This window comes from Equus quagga, chromosome 15, assembly GCF_021613505.1.
Source record: "Equus quagga isolate Etosha38 chromosome 15, UCLA_HA_Equagga_1.0, whole genome shotgun sequence".
Lineage (NCBI taxonomy): Eukaryota > Metazoa > Chordata > Mammalia > Perissodactyla > Equidae > Equus > Equus quagga.
In genome coordinates, this window is record NC_060281.1 from 39,643,012 (window position 1) to 39,665,623 (window position 22,612).

Sequence of the window (22,612 nt, forward strand, 5' to 3'; positions counted from 1 at the left end):
CCCCCCCCACCCCCCCCACCAACCCCCCCCCCCCCCAGTACATAGTTGTATATCTTAGATACAGGTCCTTCTAGTTGTGGGATGTGGGATGCCGCCTCAACGTGGCCTGACGAGCGGCGCCATGTCCGTGCCCAGGATCCGAACCCTGGGCCTGCGCAGCAGAGTGCGCGAACTTAACCACTCGGCCACGGAGCCGGCCCCTTGATTTATTAATTTAGTTATCTAATACTACTTTGTTATACAACAGCCTAAACGTCTATTAGTAAATTGTAATAGGTATTGCCAGGACAGTTTCTCAAAAGATTATATGACAGTGGCAATTCTTCCTCATCCTCAGCACTTCTGAGTATTATTGGATTCAGTGGTTGACTATCCATACATGAGAATAGTATTTTCCTACTACTAGGAAGGTTAGCATTTTTTTTTTTCCTCAGATCTATTGACTATTTGAATTTAAGAAAAGATATAAAATATCTAGTTTAGTCAGTTTTTCTCTATTATTGTTTGCCTATTTCCTACCAGTTTGCAGGTCTTGCCTATATATTAAGGTCATTAATCTTTTATGTATCATGTTTTGCAAACCCTTTATCCCAATATATTGATTATTTCCTACTCTCTTTATGGAATATTGTGTCTTAAATTCTTTTTGGCCTGCGTGGTCTGTGTCCTCTCCTGTATGGTTTCATGTTTCCTGCCTTCTTTAATAATGACACCTCCTCCTCAAAACACACACACATAGGACTGAGGTTTTACAAAGAGTTTCCCAAAATTTCGTCTAATATTTGTATTTTATATTCAGATCTTTAATCCATCTGGGTAGGTCTACTTCAGATACGCCTGTCTGAAGAAGACCTGAGACCTGGAAGGTGAGAATGAGCTCGCCAGAAGAAAAGTCAGAGAACAGACATTTCAGAGAAAGACCCTAACAATGCAAATACATTGAAGCAGCAGTAGGGAGGGAAGATCTATTCCTCTGCCCTTCTCAGTTCTTCTGGCTAGTCCAAGAGTTACGTTGGCATGAGACGGAATAACAGGAGGAAGTCAAACAGAGTTTAATAATGTATATACACGAGAGAAACCCTGGAAAACTGAGTAATGCCAAAATGGCTGAAGCACCACCTTAAAGATTATCTGAGCTACCCCTGATGGCCTGGTGGTTAAAGTTTGGCGCACTCTGCTTCAGTGGCCCAAGTTCAGTTCCCAGGCACGGAACCACATCACTCATCTATCAGTAGCCATGCTGTGGTGGCAGCGCACATAGAAGAACAAGAAGGATTTACAACTAGAATATACAACTATGTACTGGGGCTTTGGGGAGGAGAAAAAAAAAAAACGGGAGAGAGGAAGATTGGCAACAGATGTTAGCTCAAGGCAAATCTTTCCCAGCAAAATAAATAAATAAATAAATACCATCCTTGGCTAAAATCAAAGGAGGATGTTGGGGGTGGTTGCTTAGGACTTCAAAAGGGAGGAGGTCAATTTACAGGGAAATGGAAAACCAAATGTTTGGTAAACAAATGTTTATAGACCCATCTAGAGACAATGGGACCTGAGAGAGAACTTTGATAAAAATGGGCCTTTCTAAAAAATGAGCCTTGCTAGGTGCCTTCCTGTCTACCACACCTAGACTTATCTATGATGATCGCTCCTTCCTGGAACAGGCCTTCTATCTTACACATTTTTTGGCAGTTAGGAGGAAGCTCAAAGTTTCTCTCTGAGTCTTTTGTTCTTAAAAATAATCACACCAAAGAAACACATTATGGAGTGGCAAATTCTGTTCCCCACTACAGCAAAGAGTTGGCAAGTAGGAAGAGAGACCAGTAGAGAGATGGAGATGAAGTTGGGAAGGTGGGCAGAGGCCAGAGGCCATGGATGGCCCCTCAGGAGCATGGTGAATAAATTAAGATATGTATTGAATGTGTGGGTGACGTGACTTACAGATATTTTGGATTTGTGGAAATGAAAGAAAGGGAGCAAGGCCCACTCCTAGAACTTTTGCTTGAGTAAATGGATTTCTGGTAGTGTCACGTCCTGACTCGGGAGACCTGGCGGGAATAACAGGCTTAGGGAGCGCCATGTTAACTCCTGTGTCTTGGCAGTATTTGGGTTGAAAGGCTTGTTAGAGTTCCAAGCAAAGGTGTCAAGTAGAAATCTGTATACACACATTTGCGTTTCGGGAAAGAGGTCAAGACTGAAGATATAAAATTGGAAGTTTATTGCATATAGATAATCTTCAAAACTGCAGTATTGATGGAATCATCAAGGAGACAGAGTAAAGAACAAGGGCTGGTACCAAGCTCCAAGGTACTAAAATTTAGAGCACATGAGAGTCTGGCCATTTTGAGATAGATCTTTAATGCAAGGACAATTTATTGTCATGTAAACTCAAGCCTTGTATTTTCAGCTCTGGCTATCACCAAATATGCGAAAGAGGGCACATACTTACCTGCCACTGCCCGGCATCCCTCAGAGTGAGGAATAAGGTAAAAGTTTAAGCTTCAACTGGCAGATAGACAACATATAACAAAAAGTCTGGAACGTAGCACACTTGCTTCTTTCAGAAAGAGCCTCAACTATAAGTGACGTACATAAGTCCCAAGCCCTAAGAGATAGTGGTTCTGTCACCCTGCCCAAACCACAACTCAAACAACCAACTGCAATGTAAGGAAACCCAATAAAGTTCTGGTATTTTTTCAGTCTGACTACACTAATTCCATGCCTGAGAACTCACTTTATTCTGAAGTCTCCATGTCATATTCCAAATTCTGTTGGCATTACGATGATTATAATTACTTAGTCTTTTTTGTGGATTTGTGTATTTATTAATGATACAGTTTTCTAGGTGTAAAACTAGAGGATAACTTTCTTTTAGTAGATCTTCTGATGATGCTAACTTAGTTTGGTACAATATTAAGGTACTTGAATAAAATAGAGAAGAATTCTTGGACTACATACGAACCCTTATTCTCACTTTCAGTATGCACTGGGAATTCCCAATTAAATTCCTAATATCCTCTAATAATATATATGCATTATACTTAGTAATATTTAAATTTATAATTATAACTCAGGATCAAGAGATGAAAAACTCTTAGAAGGTAACCTAATTCTAACTTTAAAATACATATAATCTTACAATTGATTATAAAATTTATCATACTTGCAAAAAAAGACTTCAAATGATGCGTAAAAAAAAGAAGTGAGGGTATGACGGATGGAGTAAAGGAAAGGATATTGCTGCATAGGTTACTTGGAAATTTAAAAAGGGATTTTATAATTGGTGATACTGTGTCAAACTGATCTGCTTTGTTCAGAAGGCCCCATATAACCAAATAATTATTCCCTCTCAGCCTCACATCTCAGTAAATCCCTGAGATCTACTTTGTCCCTGGTGCCCGGGTGCCTTCAGTAATTGGAAGGCCTGGGTTTATCATTCTCATCAACTTGCCCCAATTTAAATGGTCCTTCCCAGGACTCTTGAGGATGGTAGATAGAGACCTACTCAAGGTCTGGAAACCAACTGAAGCTACTGAGAGTTTATTGCCCACTAGAGAATTTTCCCAAGAAGTAGCTAGGGCTTTTGGATATAAACAGTGACATTTCAAAGTAGAAGGTGAAGAAACATGTTGGAGAGGGGGAGCGAGGAGACAGAGCTGTGAGGAACGTCCTCTGTTTGGGGAACAGACCCTTAGCATTACTGTTTAGGTAAGAGCTGGTCAATTGGCACCTTCTATGTTTTTCTGAAGATCCCCAAATAAACTGCCAATGCAAACTGAATTTTCATAAGGGATTTTCTACTGGAAAAAGAAGATGTTACCAGCAGCTTTTTAGTCTGGTGTGTAATTAATGTCTCCTCTGGTAATAAACTGACCCTCTAGAACAAAGTGCTTCCTGATGGCCCAGCCACTGACTCAGTTCAGTATTTAGTCAATGCCCACTTATCAAGTGTTTACTGCATGCCAGGGTCTATGCTATTAACAATTTAACAAGACAGAGTCCTTGACCTGAAGGAAGTCTTGCTGAAGATGAAACAAACAAAATTAACACAATGTATCATTCACTACTAAATAACCAAATACAAAGTTTTGCTGGGGCTGGGAGGAGGGTGAAAGAGAATTCAAATTCAAGTCTTCTCTAACTCCTTTCCCCACTCTACAATAAATTAGTTGATCGAGTTCTGTAGCTCTTTATGAAGCCACTTACCCCACACTGCTGAGCCTATTCTTTCATCACAAGGTGAGCGAAGGCATCCGGGAAGAAATGGAGGCAGACAGAGGTTAAGCACCTAGCCCAAGGTCACACACTTAGTAAGTGTTGGACATGAGTTCAAAGACAACCTGGAAAATTAATGAAAAGGATCCTAAGGCACGTATAAAGCAATTCTGACCTAAGGATCCAAGTTCTCCAGCGTACAATGAACGCTGAGTTGAAAGAACCTGGTCCTGTCAGCAGACCTGGTCTCGAACACTGTGACGCTGATCCTTCCCCGAGTCTGATGACTCTCAGTCCGGATGCCCATTAGAATCATTAAAAATTCCTCAGGGGGCCGGTTCCGTGGCCTAGTGGTTAAGTTCGCGCTCCGCAGCGGCGGCCCAGGGTTCGGATCCCGGGCGCGGACATGGCACCGCTCGTCAGGCCACGTTGAGGCGGCGTCCCACATCCCACAACTAGAGGGACCTGCAACTAAGATATACAACTATGTATGGGGGGGTTGGGGAGATAAAGCAGGAAAAAAAAAAGACTGGCAACAGTTGTTAGTCCAGGTGCCAATCTTTAAAAAATAAAAAAGAAAAACACGCCACAGGAAATTCTAACGTGTGGCCGTCAAGATGCTTATTCCTTTTTCTGTAGCTTTGCCTTGACCAAACTCCCACTCTAGCCGCTTCTTTCGCTGGTGATTGCAAAGCCCGGAGGGAAGGGGGCGGAGGAGGGAGGAGTGCTGGTGGAGGCTGCCTCAAGACCGCCCGACTGTGTGCTAGGCGTCCGCGGGAACCAGTTTCTGCTTAGATTCTCTCTGCCAGCACACTCCCGAATTTGAATGCTTCAGACGAACGATTCCACACAAAATGCTTCAGTGGAGCTCCTCGAGGAGCGTTTGAATAAGAGGCCGCGTCTCCTTGGACTTCCGGAGTTGCTGCGCGCCAAAGCGTGCGCAAGCCTTGGCCCACTCAGCGTCCTTACCCCCCCAATCCCCCATAAAACACAAACCGAGTCAGCCAGAAGAAAAACTTCGTGAAACTCAATCCTGGAAAAGAGGATTCTAGGGATTTTTGCAAGGTCCCAGATCGCCACTGTTTGGAGTTGGAGCGGCTAAGTTACCAGATCCCTGACAGCAATCGTTTTGGGAAGGCCTGCCGCCCTATTCTCTCTCTTTTAGGGCTGCGTTGGGAACTTAGGCGTTAGAGCGTCTTAAGATACAGTATTAATTTAATATTAGTATAAATATAGTACAACACAGTTCGTTGCATCTCAGCCATCTATCTAGGTTAGGCGCATAAAGCAATGTAATTAATTAGCACAAAAATCCGATCAAGACACCATCAATCTACCCTCAGCTTACAGATGACAAAATTGAGTACCAGAGGTTAGAAATTAGCCCCTATCTCATAATTAGTAAGCAGGATAGGAGCTAAAATTTGAGTTTAGATTCAGTCTGTGTTTTCAACTACCACCTATAAAATAACTCCGGGGAATCAATTTTTCCAAGGTCCCTATCAACGCCCTGGTAAGTTTCAAAAGGTTCTTTGAACGTAAACCTGAGCGGGAGTCTAACTCTCTTAGAGGATTTAGGAAATGCGGGCCGCCTGCAGCCTAAAACGAGGCGTTCTAAAATACTCTGGTCAGGGGATAGGGAGGTTACTATCCTGCTTGGGAAGTTTGCCTTCAACAAACGAGTATTTGCAAGGCAATCTTAAGTGTAGAGACCGCAATATACAGCTCTGCAGTTACGCAGTAGCCGGATGTGACTGATCACAGCCGGGTTACTGGACTGTCTTAAACGTGTACTTCGTGAGGACACCCGAGTACATGTAAACCTATACCATTAGTGGATTTAGCCTTTTCTGCCAAAAAAAAAAGCAAAAGCCAATTTTTGGTGACACTAATACGATACTGCAAAGCAAGGCTGTTGCTTTACTATTCTAATTTGGGAAAAAACAGCTTACCTTTGTATATTTCTTTTAATCTAAAGTGATATTAGCTCTTCCTTTGAAATGGTGGGGGGCTCTGAAAAGAGCCTTTGGGTTTCAAAGCGTTTCCGGAAACTCAGATGCCTGTCAATTCACTTGCCCTTAGCCTTGTGGTGACTCTCGGTCTTTTTGGGCAGCAGCACGGCCTGGATATTGGGCAGGACGCCGCCCTGAGCGATGGTCACGCGGCCCAGCAGCTTATTGAGCTCCTCATCGTTGCGGATGGCCAACTGCAGGTGGCGCGGGATGATACGCGTCTTCTTGTTGTCGCGGGCCGCGTTGCCCGCCAGCTCTAAGATCTCGGCCGTTAAATACTCCAGCACCGCCGCCAGGTACACCGGCGCCCCAGCCCCAACCCGCTCGGCGTAGTTGCCTTTGCGGAGAAGGCGGTGCACTCGGCCCACGGGGAACTGTAGACCAGCGCGAGAAGAACGAGACTTCGCCTTGGCGCGAGCTTTACCTCCTTGCTTGCCACGGCCAGACATCGCAAAACACAAAGCAAACACCAAGAAAAAAACACTAGGTTCTTGCCAAGATAGATGAAGTAAAGAAGTAGCTAAAACACTGCTGCTTTTATAGGCATTTCCTGGGGAGTACTACGCGTTGTCTGATTGGCTATAACAAGACTCAGCTAAGTAGCCAATAGAAAAACGTTATTTCCATACCTTATTTGCATAGTTCTGCCCATGGATGACAGCTTTGCTGTTTGTCTTCCAATTAACTAAGACGCGCTCTGCATCCCTCATTAGCATAAAAGCCCTATAAGTAGCAGAAATCCGCTTCCTGCTTTCATTTTAGTTTTGGTGTTTGCAGGTTTTAAAATGCCTGAGCCAGCGAAATCAGCTCCTGCCCCGAAGAAGGGCTCGAAGAAGGCGGTGACCAAGGCGCAGAAGAAGGACGGCAAGAAGCGCAAGCGCAGCCGCAAGGAGAGTTACTCCGTTTACGTGTACAAGGTGTTGAAGCAGGTCCACCCCGACACCGGCATCTCGTCCAAGGCCATGGGCATCATGAACTCGTTCGTCAACGACATCTTTGAACGCATCGCGGGTGAGGCGTCGCGCTTGGCGCATTACAACAAGCGCTCGACTATCACTTCCAGAGAGATCCAGACGGCCGTGCGCCTGCTGCTGCCCGGGGAGCTGGCCAAGCACGCCGTGTCCGAGGGCACAAAGGCTGTCACCAAGTATACTAGCTCCAAGTAAACTTCCCAAGTAAGCGTTTTCACACCTAACCCCAAAGGCTCTTTTAAGAGCCACCCATATGTACACAAAGAGTGCTGTAATCAAACATTTAATTGCATGACGGAGATGACCAAGTATTAACTAGAAAAGGACAGATACGGAGATTTGTAACTTTTAATCCAAGTAAAGCAATACACAATTTAAATGGTAAGCACTACCAGATTGTAGCTGTGGACATCGCGTACCAAACATTACTGTCGTCTTTTTTTGCAACTTGGGTTCATCTCGATTCAAACCCACGCGGTTTGTGTTTTTTGTTGTTTTTTTTCTTTTTTGTCTCAGTGCTCTGTCTACTGTAACTGGTCTGGTGTGACCTGAGTATGGAAACAAGATCTCCGTAGCTAGCTGATAGTTTGCAATATGCAGCCGGCATTGAAAAACTGCTTGCTTTAGAAGGTGCCTGCTCAAAATTGCTAGGTAATTTGACAAGTCTCCAAGAGGGGCAGCACTGAGAGCTGGTCGTAGGCTCCCAGTATCTAGGCGGGAAGAGAGGAGGGAAGCCATTGAACTTGGCATACCCAAAATCCACCGGAGAACTTGCCCTTACTAGACAACTGCAGGCAGGTTGCCGGCTGGGAAATTCCACCTTCCCTTAAGCATTTTATCATCTTTGCTCCAGGCAAACGTGTTAAGGTGAAAAAGAAGCGCTTCCTCCGTTTATTTCATCCAAGTCTAGATCACATTCTCAGTACTTAGGACTGAACTTTGCTTTCTCCATTAAAAACATGGGAAAGTACATGAAATAAAATTTGTTAGATTTTTTTACTATTTGGGTAAAATATTTTGTAATTTAGATGACAAGATTACTTAGCATAAGGATCCTGTGATAAATCTGCAGTTTTCTTTGACACCTGGGAGGAATACCAAGGCCTATCTAGAGCTAGACAGGCCTCCATTTGAACACAGCTCTCATCACTGCCTGCCTGACAGAAGAGTGATCTGACAGATGGTGTAGTCCTGGCCTAATTAAGGGGGAAGTGCAAAGGCAGGACACTGGCAGCTGCTTGTCATCTAAGCTCCTCAGCCAAACTGTTTATGGTTTCCTGAGTCCTTCAACTGAAATCAGATTTTTTTCTATGCCCCTGAGGAGGCTGCTCAAGGCCTGGTGGTCCCATCCAGACTGAGTGCTCCCAATTGCGGACTAGTCAATTTACCCCAAAAATGTGCCAACAGATTCACTGTTTCCTGGCTGACTACAGGTTTTTTCCTTCTCCCCTTTTTCTCATAGAAATTCTGGTTTTGCCTTTGCTGGATGAAGTAATTCTATTGCTTGTTCTCCTGTCAATACAAGAGCAGATTAGTCATTAATTCCTTGCCCATTTATTTCCAAAGATACCACCACCAAGATGTTGTTTACCTGAGTCCTACCATAGGAATCAACAGAAATGCATGACCTGAAAATGGACCTTGCCCAGCCCTGGGTACTTTGAGCTTTCTGCTAATCTGCCCTTGGGTCTTGCATGCTACCATTTATTCTTGCCAAGTTGATTTCTTCTTTTGGTTCTTGTTTTGATTATACTCTTGATTGGGTGTGCATGAGAGGTTTTGTGATCAGATCATTACGTAATTAGTTAGTGGTAGAGGACACGGAATCTGGGCTCACCTGTTAATCTTTTTTGGGTTGTTTGTGTTTGTCTGGGGATTCTGATATTCTCTGACATTTGGGAACTCAAGATCAGGAAGTAGGTGTTTTTCTTTCCAGCCTTCGATGGGATCTCTTGTGTTTGATGTTTTGTGTTTGTATGCTGTGGGTTCCTGTAACTAAAGATCAGAGTCTCTTTCCTCCTTTCAAAACTTTTTTCGTGTTTACTCATTATAAGTCCAAATAGTTGTCAATACCTGCAAAAATAGCGTTCCTGCTTCAAAGATAATATGAATATAAAAGGGTCACGGGTAATAACTTTTGACTTTAATAAAGTGCTAGGCCTAACAGGGGACTTAGGACAAGAAAGAAAGCAAGGAAAGAATCTCCAGCATGCCATGGCCTGTCTCTCACTGTGCCGAAGCCTCTTAAAGCTTATGAGTCAGTAATTCTAAATTATTTGTCCCTTCAGGCTCTTCACGTAAGGTTAGAGAGGAGAGAGAAGAAACATGGTGTTATAAATCTGACCACCGAGAGAGAAAAAAAAGAGAAGTCTTCCAAAACCACTGTAGAACAAGTATTTAATAGTTTCTAAAGCTGAATGTGTTTGTTGTGAGGGATATGGCACTGGAAAGTAGAACTGCCCACCAAATTTTAAAGGGTATGAGAGAATTTACTCCTCTTCTTAGCAATGGTGCTCTCTGAGGGATCTCTCACCTTAATTATTACATTTGTTTCTTAATTACATTTCTTTCTTTAACTGATCAACATACTTACATCTGTGGCTATGTTTTTCCCTACTTTAAACTTTGTTTCAGTTTCACAATGAGTTCCACTAACTTGAACAACAATTGAGAATATTTTCCATTTTGTGAATACAAATAAATTTTAAGCGAATTGTCTACCTCAGCAGGAAATTAATAAATTATAATGTAAACTTAAATTTTAAATGGCTTATATAAAGACAAAAGATATATCCATTTAAAATAAGAGAAACTCAAATCAAAATCAAAATTCTCTTGGTGCTTTAAATGTGCTGCCTGTTTAGATTATAACTTAGAGAAAAAGAGTTTGTGAGTTTAATTAGTGGTCTTAGTTAACAGGTCACAAGATAAGAAACAAAACAGAATTACTCTATTATTTTAAAGAACTTAAAAATTTTAATTCATGGTATGTAATTTCACAGGAAAAAAATCACATATCTCTAATCTAGATAACTTTTTGGACAAATTCACTGGCTTAATAATTTTGTCTTAAAAAATGACTTTGTGTCTTTTTCTTTCTAATTGTCATAGTGTAAAAGTAATGTTGGCACGATATTGTAGTTTACACAAGTCTAGAGTTTATCTTCTAAAATAAAATTTAAAAGTTAAAAAAAAGCGCTAATTAGTTTGAACTTACTAAATTTCTTCCACTAGGTTTACTGGTTAGATAAGTTAATATCACTTTATTTAAAATTGTACAATTGTAAATTATACATTGAACAAAATTAAATCATAATAGAAAATGCTGTTTTTAAAATAGAGTTAATTTTATAACGTTACAAATTATAAGGACTCAATATGTCAGCTTAAATACTGAATTCACAATCTATAGATAACTAAGAATTTAGATGAATATTAAATTGAGTAAATTAATTAATCTTTGGCTACGTGGAACATTTCTAAATTGGAGGGTACAAAATACACATCACTAAAAACAATTTGATCTACGCAAGTCTCTTATTTTTACAAAGTTTAGAATGACCCTAGATTGACAGATTAGAGAACATAAAGATGCCTCAGGAGAATGGAAACATCTATGTTATGCTTGTTTTGGCCGCTTTAAATCTGTACAGGGATATGTAACGTGTACTTCTGAGCCCAGAGAATCAGGCAGATTTTGGATGCTTCACAGTTTGTATGCCTGTGTGGGAACACAATTGCCTGGTCTTTTTATGGACTGTTGGTAACACAGACAGCACTGATTCTAAGTACTGGAGCCACAGAGAAACACAAATACGCATACAAGATAATGGCTACATGTAATCTATTTATTAGGAAGTTGCTACTGTTTGTTAATGTAGTAAATTCAATTTAATATGTATTGTCTTATTTATGCTGATAAAGTAAATATACTTTCAAGCTGAAGTTAAAGATTTTGAATTCATCATTATATGAATTTATCATTATATTTACCTATGGTTTATTTCTGTATATCTAAACACATGCACATAAAAGTTTGCTGGGATTGGTTAAAAAACACCACATGGAAGAGAAAAATTCAGAATTCAAATTAAATTTTTAATGCATTGTTGTGCCTTTGCCAAGCTTTAAAGCATTTTGACAAAAGTGTTCTCCTCAAAGAACTTGCTGCCATCACTTTATGTCGTGTTTTATATGTGACTCTAAAATAAGACTGTGACAGTTTTCTCATTTTTATGTACCTATGGTTTATGGTTCTATCTTCACGTAATAACCAATTTTCTATGACAACTTTATTTTTTACCTATTCTAAATTCAAGCTCTAAACTTAAAATAATAAAACTGTTAAGATGTCTTTTACACCAAAAAACTATCTCTGGGGTTTCCTTGATAGCCATTAGGTAACCAACAATTTTTTCCCATATCTTAAAGAAAGGAGGGATGATAATATAATTAGGTAAATTTAGTATTTTTCAGGTATCAGCTGTAAAATCACTGTGTAGTCTGCTTTTTATAAACTCTTAAATATTGTTCCAACATAAATCCAGCTTCCTGACATCCTTCTCCTTACAGAGGTCAATCCCATGACTTTCTAACATGTTCTCACATTAAACTTGTTTTATTCTGGTTTGTCTAATTTTCCACCCTAATTACAACCTTGACATAATATTATTTGGAGATTAATTGTCTCTGAAGAATAATCCAAGTGTATTTTTTACTGTGATGTTTGAACTATTCTATAATCAGTAACTCAGTCTACTTGATAGCCCAGACAGGAGAGTGTTCCTTTGTTCAAGGCTTGAGAGTTGACATATAACTTAGAGTAGACAGGCCTGGGGATTGTTTGTTACTTTCACTTGTATGCAAACAAAGGAGTTTTCTAACTTATTCAGACAGCTCAAGCAATATTGGGGCTAGAGTACAGGGAGGAGAATTACTCATGACAGACAAACAAACAACCATAGAAAATCTCAATGGTGAAAATTAAAGATAATGCTAAAAAAATACCCCAATTGCAATGTGAAAATAGCACTTAATCATTTCATCACTGTCAATACTATAATGACAATTATCTAGTCTGATTTCTAAATTAGAAAAAATAAAATCAAATACAACCACGCCCTCAATAAAAATTGACTGTCTCAAATCTCTCACACTGCTTGTGTAGCCAACCATCTCCAGACTTTATAGTCATGTAACAAAAAATAACTCTGACAAGCACAAACTAGTTCAAATTTTACAAAAATGTTGATTAGCCCAAAGATTTAACAAGTGATTGAATCTTGCCTTGTCCATAATTAGCATAAATTGAAAAACTATAAAGGGGAGGCAGTGGGTCAATTCACACCTCAAGAACCATAACATTAACAAATCAATTTCATGCTATAGTTTCAAAATATGTTAATTCTTTCCACATCTGAGAATATCTTCAATACTTTTAAATGACAAAAAATGAGACTATAGGTAAAATACTTCTTAAAATCTATATAAAAGTATTCTTATTAGACAGATCACATCAGTCCATGTCATCCCCTAGCTGCTGAGCAGATAATACAAGATAAAGTAAAATTGCCCAAAAGAACTTAAACTTACTGTGTCAAAATTTTACTCCTAACCTTAATAATAATGATAATATGGTCTACGCTGAAAGATTTCCATACATTCTCATCATTTGAAATTGTACCAAAAGATCTGTGAGATTTGTTTTTTCTTTTCTTTTGAGTTTCCCTTTGGGGCATTCTGATATTGTCAGATATTATCAATAACTAATGTTAGCTACGCTATCATACATCCAACAAATGCAAGCTACTTTTCAAAAAAAGATGTCAACAGACACACCTCTACATAATATACAATTAAAGACTGTGTTAAAAGAGACTCCAAGAAATGTTAACTTTATAACTGCTGAAAAGGGCCATTTTCAGGACTTTTAACTACAAATATTGCTTTTAAGCTTAAGGACAAATGGATATTGGATTCTCAGTGTAAACAAATTTAGTATCCCACCATTTGGATGTACACTCTCATTGGAAACCCAATTCTGAGACTCATTAAAAGATCTCCATAATTCTGGAAGTAGGAAGCTTCCTCCTGGATTGTACTCATCAAGATGAGGTCTAGAATAGACAGCTTCTTCCTTCTTTGTCCTGTTGTATTACTGTTTTTTTCCTTTTCTCCGTTATCAGTCTTTTCAATGATTAGATTTTGGATCTGGTCTTCCCAAGCATTAAAAAAAAATCATCATTAGAGACTGGCATGTTAATTTTTACAAGTTTTTAGTGAGGACCTCTATACATTGACTAAAAGTTTCTAACCAGAATGTGTGAAACATAGTTTATCTCTGACTATGGCTCAAATTAGAGTTGAAACAATCGATTAGGAAAAATGAACTCGTTTAACTAAAGTTGATCAAATTGATCTTTGAGACCTATTCTTCTAATTAAGTCAGTTAAATACTTGGAGACAATATGGATTTCAAATATTTATTATTATATTTGTGACTATCCTTAGAACTTTTTTGTCCTCTTCCACTGTCTAATATGCAGATAAGTAAATGTTACAAAGAAGAGACTGAAACCCACATAGACCCCCTCCTTTATGACTCTCTTTTGACCGAAATGGAGGAGTTGAGAAGCTCTTAGGCTAGAAATGATGAAGATGATGACCTACCTAAGATGGAAGTGCTAATTGAAGGTCAGTGGAAAATATTATGTGGAGCCTGTCACATATGCTCCACAGCCAATCTTGACAGTTTCTAGAGAAGCACTAATTGTTTTCTTTGAAAGTCCTCCTTGGTCTGTGCAAAAACAGATTGTCCACATGGAGCTCTTTTCTACTGAAAATAGTGTACAAACATGACATCTTGTTCCCAGACAATCTGCAGAACTTTTATCCCCTCTTTCTGTTAGATAAATTGTCTTTTTTGACTTTGTTAGATAAAATCAAACTATTACTTGACATACCTGGTACACAAGTACACAATATGCTAATAATTAACTAAATGTCTGAGTTACTGTTTGACAAACCTACCACTCTGAACCTGTAGGGTGGTAATAATTACCTACTCATGAAGATGGGGTGAGGATTAAATTAAATAGGAAATATAAAATACTTGTCCCAGAAATGGCATCATGCCAGTAAAATGGTTGCACAACATTGCTCTGTGGTGAAAAATGTCCAGGCTCTGGAGCTAGAACCTCAAAGTTTGACTCCCAGCTTGCACTTATTAGCTGTGAGACTTTGAGACAAATCATTTCATCTGTCTTGCCTGAGTGTCCTTATCTGTACCTTATGGGCTGGTGGAAGTTGGTGCTACTGTGAATGACAATGTTGAGTTTCCTTCAATAGACAAATCTCAGGTCAAAACAAGGTAAGTAATACTTTCTGTTCAAAAAAACAGATCCCCAAAACTTAGCTAACCACAATAGAAGTTTATTACTCCATTACAAAACATCTCATCACAATAAGGGGATGGGGCCTTTGCTCCACGGTCTTTCAGGGACAAAGTCTCCTTCCACTTTGTGTCTTGGGCATCCTTGTGTCTTAGAGCTCTCTGCTGGAGCCTCAACATCAGGCCAGCAGACAGAAGAAGAAAGAAAAATGCCTCTGCGAGGGAGATTTTCATGGGCCAGGCCTGGAAGTGGCACATGTCACTCCTGCCCACATTCTTTTGTCCAAAACTCAGTCTCAGCGCGGCCTACCTGCCAGGGAAACAGGCAAATGTAGACTGGTTGTGTGACCAGGCAGAAAAACAGAGTTCACAGATGCAGAGCAGGCAAATTCTGAGTCATCATGTCCAGTTCTCTTTTGTCTCCCTCTCTACTCCTTTCCTGTTTCCCTCTTCCTCTTACCCTTCTGTTCTTTTTAAGATGCTCCACAATGGTTTCTTGTCAGACAGTGACAACAGCCAGCACCGAGGGAGCAATGACAGAGCCTTGAGATGCTCTAAGGAGGGCATTTCTTCCCTTTTTCCCCTCACGCTGAAGGACCATCCTCTGGTTCTTGTTCCTCCTGCTGTTAAGAAGCCATCTTCGGTGACTGTCTCCTTGGAAAAGGACAGTCACTACCCTCTCAGAGCTTATATCTCAGCTGAGGAAGACAGACAGCAAACAATAGTTATTATAAATAATTATAGAGACTATGAGAAAGGAATAAATGCCATGGAACAGGACAAGATAAAGCAGGGAAAGGGGATCAGGAGTGGCAGCAGATATAATTTTCATATTAACATGAATTAAAATGCTTAATGTAACAGCAGTAGCTAACACTGGAGTTAGTATGTGCCAGGCACTATTCTAAGCACTTTACTATATTAATTCAATTCCCAAACAATAAAATCTTAGCTGGAAAACACATACAAAGCCCTTGGAGGGAGAACCAGTAACGAAGAGGAGAAATCAAAGCCCCACTGGTTCTCCCTTTGAAGGGTTTTGTGTACCTGTCCCTCCTTCTCTAGTACCATCGTCACTGTCCCCTTTCCAGGTGTGAGCTTGTGTGGGTCAGTGTGAGTGTGAGCACATGGAGGGAGAGCTGGGGTTCCTTCCAGCAAGGTCCTTGAACGTGTTGCCTTTTCAACAGTGTTTAAGTTAACATGTGGCACTTGCAATGGTTAAGACTACTACATTTGAAGTAACAGTGAGTCTGATAAATGCATTATTGTGACATCAGAGGTGGCACCTTGAGTCAGTACAGATGGTCAGTGATTTGTGGGCAAGACTGTGCCCCTCACCAGCTAGAGAGGACCACCTCCACATTGTCCACCCTGCACTACTAATGTGTCAGCCCACAGGTATTAAAAAGGATTCTCATATAAGCAAAGCCTGCCTTCATTTCCCTGCCCTGGGTTTGGACAGCTGGAGAGCATAAAATCAGGCTTGCCTTTGCTTACTTATCAAGAGGAGGAGGAAAAAGGCCTTTTGTAACACCTTGAGAAATAGACTAAGCATTTATTTGCATACATTTCCATTAGATATGTTTCATTTGACTTATTTGAAAGTGGGGGGATGACTTCATCTGCTAGCAGCCCTGAAGGGTGGCACCTGAGAGAAGGGAGACTTCTGGGAGCTGCTACAACTGCTCCATGTGGGAATATCAAGCTTGAACTCTTCACCCTGGCATGCAAGGGCCTTCCTCATCCCTCACAGGTAGTTCCACAAGGCTCACCACCAAGCACCTCACCTTAGACAATCGCCACTACTTGACTTTGTCATCATGTCTCCTTTGTGAAACGCCCTAACGTCTTTACCTCACCTGACAAATTCCTACTCGCCCTTCAAGACTTAGCTCAAATGTAACTTACAGGACACTGACTAGGTCATATTCATCCTTTATGTAACAGTATACATGGACTCAATGCCGAGGATCACCATCCACCAGCTGTGTCATCTGGGAAACTCAACCTCTTCTAGCCTTAATTTCCTCATCTGTAAAATAGGGAGAATGACAGTATGTATCTCATAAAGTTGTTATAAGATTAAATGCATTTGGATCTATAAAGTGCTTAGAACACCGCCTGGAATAGAACAAACTCCCAGAGAACCTGTGAGCCATCACCATGATTATCGTTGTTCTCAGAGTCAAGTACAATATCAGGTATCTCACGAATTGTAGAAGTGAATTTATCACTCTCTCTTTTTACAGCAGGAGCAAACAGACTTTAGACATGTCTGTTCCCACCACTGGTCACTGCTGGACACTGTTGCACCTCACAAATACACCAATGAAAATGAGTGATACTACAAGAAGATAAAAGATATTTTTAATGATCATGGAAGGATCCATAAGAACCTGGCTAAAACATCTTTTATTCTGAGAATAAACATATTAAATGTTCATTGTACAAATGTGTAAAGAGAGAAATATATAAAGAAGAAAATTAAAATAATTCCTAGTATCTCCTTTTTATATGTATATGAAATTTGTGTATATATGAATATGAATATATATGATACATCTATAATAAATATAACATGTATAAAGCAAATGTGGGTATCACACTACATATATATACATAAATATAAATTTCTTAGGTAATATACTTAGAAACAATTTAGTTATGTAATTAGTCCTCTGTTATTGGCTATCAAGATTGAGTTCCACAATAGAGAATTTTTAAAAATAAAATTACAGTGTTGCTCCACCAAAAAAAAGAAATAAAAAATGTAATTACAGGAACAATAGTCCTGACACATTAAGTGGGAAAGAAAAAGAAAAAGTGACCTAACACAGGTGATGTCTGTAGCCACCTTGGAAGAGGCTGAAGAGTGAAAGGGGAGGAACAAAGCCTTTTGAAGCCAGACTTCCTGGAATCAAATCTCAGCCTTCCTGCTCACTAGCCCTAAGACCTTGGGCAAGTTATGCGAATTTCCTGTGACTCAGTTTCTTCATTTATAAACTGCGTTCCTACATTTTTTTTATTTTTTGAAGAGAAAAAACTTGGAACAATGACTGGCACAGAGTAAGCACTATATATATGTGTGTGCTTGTTTTTATGGCATCTTTTAGATTTCCAATGCAAAATATGAATCATGGTTGTTTCTCTGGATCTTAAATTATGGAATCTAAGAGTTTTTTTAAATTATCCAATTCTATATTACTTTTAAAGCAATAGATGATATGCTCTGTCAACCTGTAAATATAAGGATCAATCCACTCCACAACCTGACACCTAAGTCACTGACATTTCATGGCAGGAGCTGTCAGAGATCACTGAGGGTCAGAGAAACCAAATGCATGTTAAAACATGGGGTCCTCGGTAAGATATGTGTGCAATCTGCCTAAGGAGAAAGATTTCTCAAACTGAGGGTCACAGTGTGTTAGTGGGTTGTGAAATCAATCTCATGATTTGCAACCAGCATTTAAAAAAAATAAAATAGACTAGATTAGAATATGTCAGAATGCAGGCACTTAAGGTAGTATTGCTTCCTGAATTTTTGTTTCAGGTGTTTGTGTATGTGCATGTGTGAGTGTGTGCACGTGAGATAGAGAGAGACAAAGAGATTTTTCTACCTTAGTTTGCAATCAGCATTTTAAAAGTCCTATCATTTGATTCCTGCTTCAGAAGTATTTCAAATGTCAACCCTCTCCCTTCCCACACTGTGTCCTTAAATGAAGCCCTTTTCATTCTTCTGAGACTATTGCAAGACTACCAACCTCTGATACTGGCCCCTTCTCCATAATCATTGTTTATGTGAAAAATCTAAAGCCAGGAGAACTACAGCAACAACAAGACAACTACAACAACAATACAGAAACTCTCTCCTTAAAAACCTCGAGTGGCTCCCCAGCCTGCAGAATAACAACCAGATTTCTCATACAGGCCTTTGGGGATCTTCACAAGATGGTCCTTATGGGGTTTTCCTCTGCTGAACCCTGGACTCTGGCCACACTATACTGCTCCCTCAGCACCTTCCTGGAAGGCCTGGCCTTGATGAGCAAACTCTTGTATCTGGACCACTGACAAAAAGGAGTCCTAGGACAAGCCCAGAGAAGCATCCTGGATATTGTTCCAATAACTCTTTTCCCACAGCTCTGCAGACACACCTGCCAGACCAGTCCTGTTAGAGATCTGGGTCTGTGGTTCCCACTGAGCTCTTCAAGTCTGGGTCCTGCCTCACATTTTATAGTTAATCAAGGGCTGGGATTGTATCTGTTTCTCTGTGTATGGGTGTGTATGTTTTTAGAGAGTGGAGGATGGAGGGGGTGGGGTAGAAGTGGGATTTAAATTCACGAAATCAGAAGCAAAACTCAGTTGAGGATACCAGCCACGAAGGTGACCTGATTTTGGCCAAGCAAACGTCATATGTGAGATCCATGTTACTCCATCCTTGAGGGTCTTCTATCAAGCTGCGGGGACCGAGGAGTGGTTTTAGTCACAAGCAACCCACGTGCTCTGTAGGTTATGGTTTATTAGATTGTTTGCCCAAATAAGGTCGTACTCCGCAGTTTTTAGACAATTCTATAAGCATCTTCTAACTCCGCAGTGAGGCATTTAAGAGATGTGTTACTTCCTTCATAGACATAAATAATTTTCAATAAAAATCAGGGCGTGAATAATTTATTTTCTCCACTGATTGGAAGCCAACCATTTGGAAGAACACTCAGAAGAGATGAGTTAAGTCTCTTGCTAAAAAGTAATTTTAAATTTGTAAGGAAAAGAGGACGTTTTGTTCTTCTTGAATTTTGCTGAAAGTCGAGGGCTTTATCGAATAGTTTTGGCATGCAGGGTTATTTTTCCTGAAAAGGCAAAAAGGCATGAGAAATCTGAGTCTCCATGGGTCACTCGGCAGTGGAACCTAGGCGATTTTGCGCAGAGGATTTTTGTGGGACTCAACTTTTGGGGGTAAAACAAACACAAATGCTCCTCCCACGGGGCGGGGGCGGTGCCTGGGCGGTGCACCAATCACAGCGCGTCCTGCCCTATATAAGGCCTGAGGCGCCCCAGGCGTTGTACGCCACTCGCTGGTTGTTACTTCTGGTGGTGCGTCTGTGGTTATGTCTGAGACTGCGCCAGCAGCCCCAGCCGAACCTGTTTTATCTTCTATGGAGAAGCCTCCAGCCAAGAAGCGAGGGAAGAAGCCGGTTGGCTTGACGGGTGGAAGTCGCAAAGCTCCAAGTTCGTCTGTGTCCAAGTTGATCACTGAGGCTCTCTCAGTGTCCCAGGAGCGAGCGGGCATGTCGCTGGCCGCTCTCAAGAAGGCGCTGGCAGCTGCCGGCTACGACGTGGAGAAGAACAACAGGCGCATCAAGATGGGCCTCAAGAGCCTCGTGAGCAAGGGCACTGTGGTACAGACTAGGGGTACCGGCGCCTCCGGCTCTTTCAAGCTAAGCAAAAAGGCTACTCCTGAGCCCCCCAAGGGCAGAGTCAAAAAGGGCGCTTCTGCCAACGCTAAGAAGCTTGTCTTACCCAAGGGCTCGAAGTCTCCAAAGAGTGCCAAGACCAACAAGAGGACCAGCAAGGCGAGGACACCAGCAGCTCAGCCATCTGCCAGAGGCGGCAGGAAGTCTAAAGGTGCCAAGGGCAAGCAACAGCTGAAGAGCCCAGGGAAGGGAAGAACTGGGAAGCCGAAGGCCGGCAAGCCCAAATTAAGGCAGCAAAGGACAAATCCTAGGAAGACAGCATCCAAGAAGTAAGCGTTGTGAAAGACCAGTCTCGGAGAACCCAAAGGCTCTTTTAAGAGCCACCTAAATGATCCTAAAATGGCGTGACGCTGGAGGCTTGTGGAAGTCTTGAGTATCAAGTGTTAGACCATCTCACTGTCTGGACAAGCAGATGTCATTTTCGTAAAGTGGTGTCTCACCTGGACACGTGGTACACATACACATCTTCAAGGGTTCATATAGTTCAGAATATTCTGGTACTGCCCAATCCGGAAAAGCTGGCTTGTTACACACTACGGTTAGAATATGGTACGTATCTTGCCGTGTAAATTTTAAGTACTCTTGTAGAACTACCCGTGTTTGTGGAGGTAAGTGGAGATAGATCAGCTCAGCGCCGAAACGTCTGTTTCTTTCTAAGGAAGCACTATGTTTTAGATTACAAAAGTATGTAGTGACATGCTAACCAGGATTTCTTAACTTCGTGTCCACAGACTTTAGAGCCCATATAGAAATCAAGAGAGAAAGGTCTTGAGAAACCAAAAGGTCTCTCAGAATTTGGATTTATGGGAAATGTTTTAGTCTTCATCTCTTAATTTTTAACTGAAATTTTCTTCCGTTGTATGATTGATAGGAACCAAGTATTTTCAGGTTGCAGTTGCGGGAATATTGAAGTAGTTTATCATCATTTCCTACGTACTATAGTTACTGCATGTGAATTTTTTTTTTTCAGTGAAGATTGTTCCTGAGCTAACGTCTATGCCAATCTTCCTTCCACTTTGCAAGTGGGACCCCACCACAGCATGGTGTGATGAACTGTGTGTATGTCCACGCCCAGGATCCCAATCCGCGAACCCTGGGCCTCCGAAGCCAAACGCTTGAACTTAACCACTACGCCAGGGGGCTGACGTATAAATGTTATTTGATGTTCAAAGTACATATGTTGTCACCAAAAACAAAGTATGATTATTTTAATACAATTGGCCTAATAAAATTGTAATTCTATTTATTTTATTAATGAACAGAGTGTATAAACTGGACAGACTTGTCTAGATTGCAGTCCACAGGCTGGAAAATGTTAAACCTAAAACCTTTATGGAAATGTTGGAGCTTGCACAGGTGTCAGGGTCTGAATCGAACCTTCTTAAATGACGAAAACTGCGTGTGTTAGGAAACTCCCCGAGTCTGAGTTAAAGTATCTTTCTTATTTTCAATAAAATTATTTCAGTTTTCATTTTTAAATTTGTGACTTAGCATTCTTATTTCAAGATCACTGTAAATATTAAAATCATACAGTTAACCTTATTTGGGGCCATGGTATTTGGGGCGACTTTGAACAAAGCCCAGTGCAAAAACTGTAGCGTGTTCTTTCTCATACAACTACATTCTGTAGATAACTCACTAGGTAGGACCTAGCCTTTTTGAACTCATTTGTGTAGTACTCGGGCCCCAAAAACAAAAAAGTATAATGGAAAACGACTAAACATCATGCTTTCCATTTCTGTGGAATCAGCCTCAGCCAGTGCCTTGCTTACATAGGGTGGCCTTTGTTTCCCTTTGAGGTTGGAGTGGCGATAACGCAGGAATGGGCTTCACATGACCAAGGCAGTGAGGTCCCTGTCTGTCTGCTGTCCCCAGCAGTGGACTGACCCCCAAACAGTCATCAAGAGGAAGGCCTGGCTTCTCCCTCCCAGCAGCTGGCCGTTCTCCAAGCACTACTCGGATCGGTCTAAAACCGGTTTGGCGATCTACACGCAGCCTTTGCTCATCGCGCCTTTTAACGCCAGGCATACATCAGATTAAAACACAGTTAACCAAAGCTTTTCCTCCAGTACCAGGAACAGCTATTGAACCCCTTGTTTTGGGGCAATAGCAAAATGGTCCTGAAATCCCATCCTCCATAATTTAACAGCGATTTTTGGCACCCCACCGATTCTCGTCCAATGAAAGGTTGTCCCCAAGGAGTCTTCATTTGCATAACCGAGTGCAGCGTGAACTGGTAGGCGTGGTCCTCGTGCCAGGGATGCCGCCCATTACCCGGTGAAGTCACCAGGACCTTCCTAAGCTTTCGAATGTCTAAAACCTACGCTTTTCTCTCACATCGTCAACTTTATTAGCATTGTTCACTCATGTTCACTGGCATCCCTCTGAATAGCTGCGTCTTGAGCCTTGGAATACTTTCCCTACTACGCTAGTGTAACACCCTGTAGTTATACAACTGCACCGCGAAATAAAGCGCCAGCGCACTTACATAAACTGCCAACAGACCTTACCCACTAAAAGGCAACATTCACGGTTATGCGTAACAGCCCTTTACACGAC

At 41.0% G+C, this 22,612-nt stretch overlaps 3 protein-coding genes across 8 annotated transcripts; 2 read left to right on the forward strand and 1 right to left on the reverse strand.

Moving 5' to 3' along the window:
• Positions 1–2,187: 2,187 nt before the first annotated feature.
• Positions 2,188–6,715, reverse strand: LOC124226071 (histone H2A type 1-C). The gene is made up of 2 exons (XM_046638875.1): positions 6,165–6,715; positions 2,188–4,337 (listed from the first exon to the last, which is right to left on the reverse strand). The coding sequence occupies exon 1, from the start codon at positions 6,671–6,673 to the stop codon at positions 6,281–6,283; it is 393 nt and encodes a 130-aa protein (XP_046494831.1). The 5' UTR covers positions 6,674–6,715; the 3' UTR covers positions 2,188–4,337; positions 6,165–6,280.
• Positions 6,716–7,000: 285 nt separating this feature from the next.
• LOC124226078 (histone H2B type 1-C/E/F/G/I) lies at positions 7,001–21,057 on the forward strand. Of its 6 annotated transcripts, XR_006885193.1 has the most exons (4): positions 7,001–7,399; positions 8,658–8,850; positions 13,741–13,888; positions 15,064–15,561. XR_006885193.1 is itself a non-coding variant. In XM_046638887.1 (2 exons), the coding sequence occupies exon 1, from the start codon at positions 7,010–7,012 to the stop codon at positions 7,388–7,390; it is 381 nt and encodes a 126-aa protein (XP_046494843.1). In that variant the 5' UTR covers positions 7,001–7,009; the 3' UTR covers positions 7,391–7,399; positions 21,024–21,057. The 6 variants fall into 6 exon arrangements, 4 of the variants coding, with proteins under 4 accessions (XP_046494843.1, XP_046494840.1, XP_046494839.1 ...); XR_006885194.1 differs by lacking the exon at positions 8,658–8,850; XM_046638887.1 differs by lacking the exons at positions 8,658–8,850; positions 13,741–13,888; positions 15,064–15,561 and adding an exon at positions 21,024–21,057.
• Positions 19,562–20,947, forward strand: H1-6 (H1.6 linker histone, cluster member). The gene has a single exon (XM_046638870.1). It carries the CDS (start codon positions 19,688–19,690, stop codon positions 20,324–20,326), a length of 639 nt encoding a protein of 212 aa, XP_046494826.1. The 5' UTR covers positions 19,562–19,687; the 3' UTR covers positions 20,327–20,947.
• Positions 21,058–22,612: the final 1,555 nt, after the last annotated feature.

Excerpts from the sequence above, each read along its gene's own strand:
- H1-6 (XM_046638870.1), top strand. The coding sequence starts at position 19,688 with ATGTCTGAGACTGCGCCAGCAGCCCCAGCCGAACCTGTTTTATCTTCT.
- LOC124226078 (XM_046638887.1), top strand. The coding sequence starts at position 7,010 with ATGCCTGAGCCAGCGAAATCAGCTCCTGCCCCGAAGAAGGGCTCGAAG.
- LOC124226071 (XM_046638875.1), bottom strand. The coding sequence starts at position 6,673 with ATGTCTGGCCGTGGCAAGCAAGGAGGTAAAGCTCGCGCCAAGGCGAAG.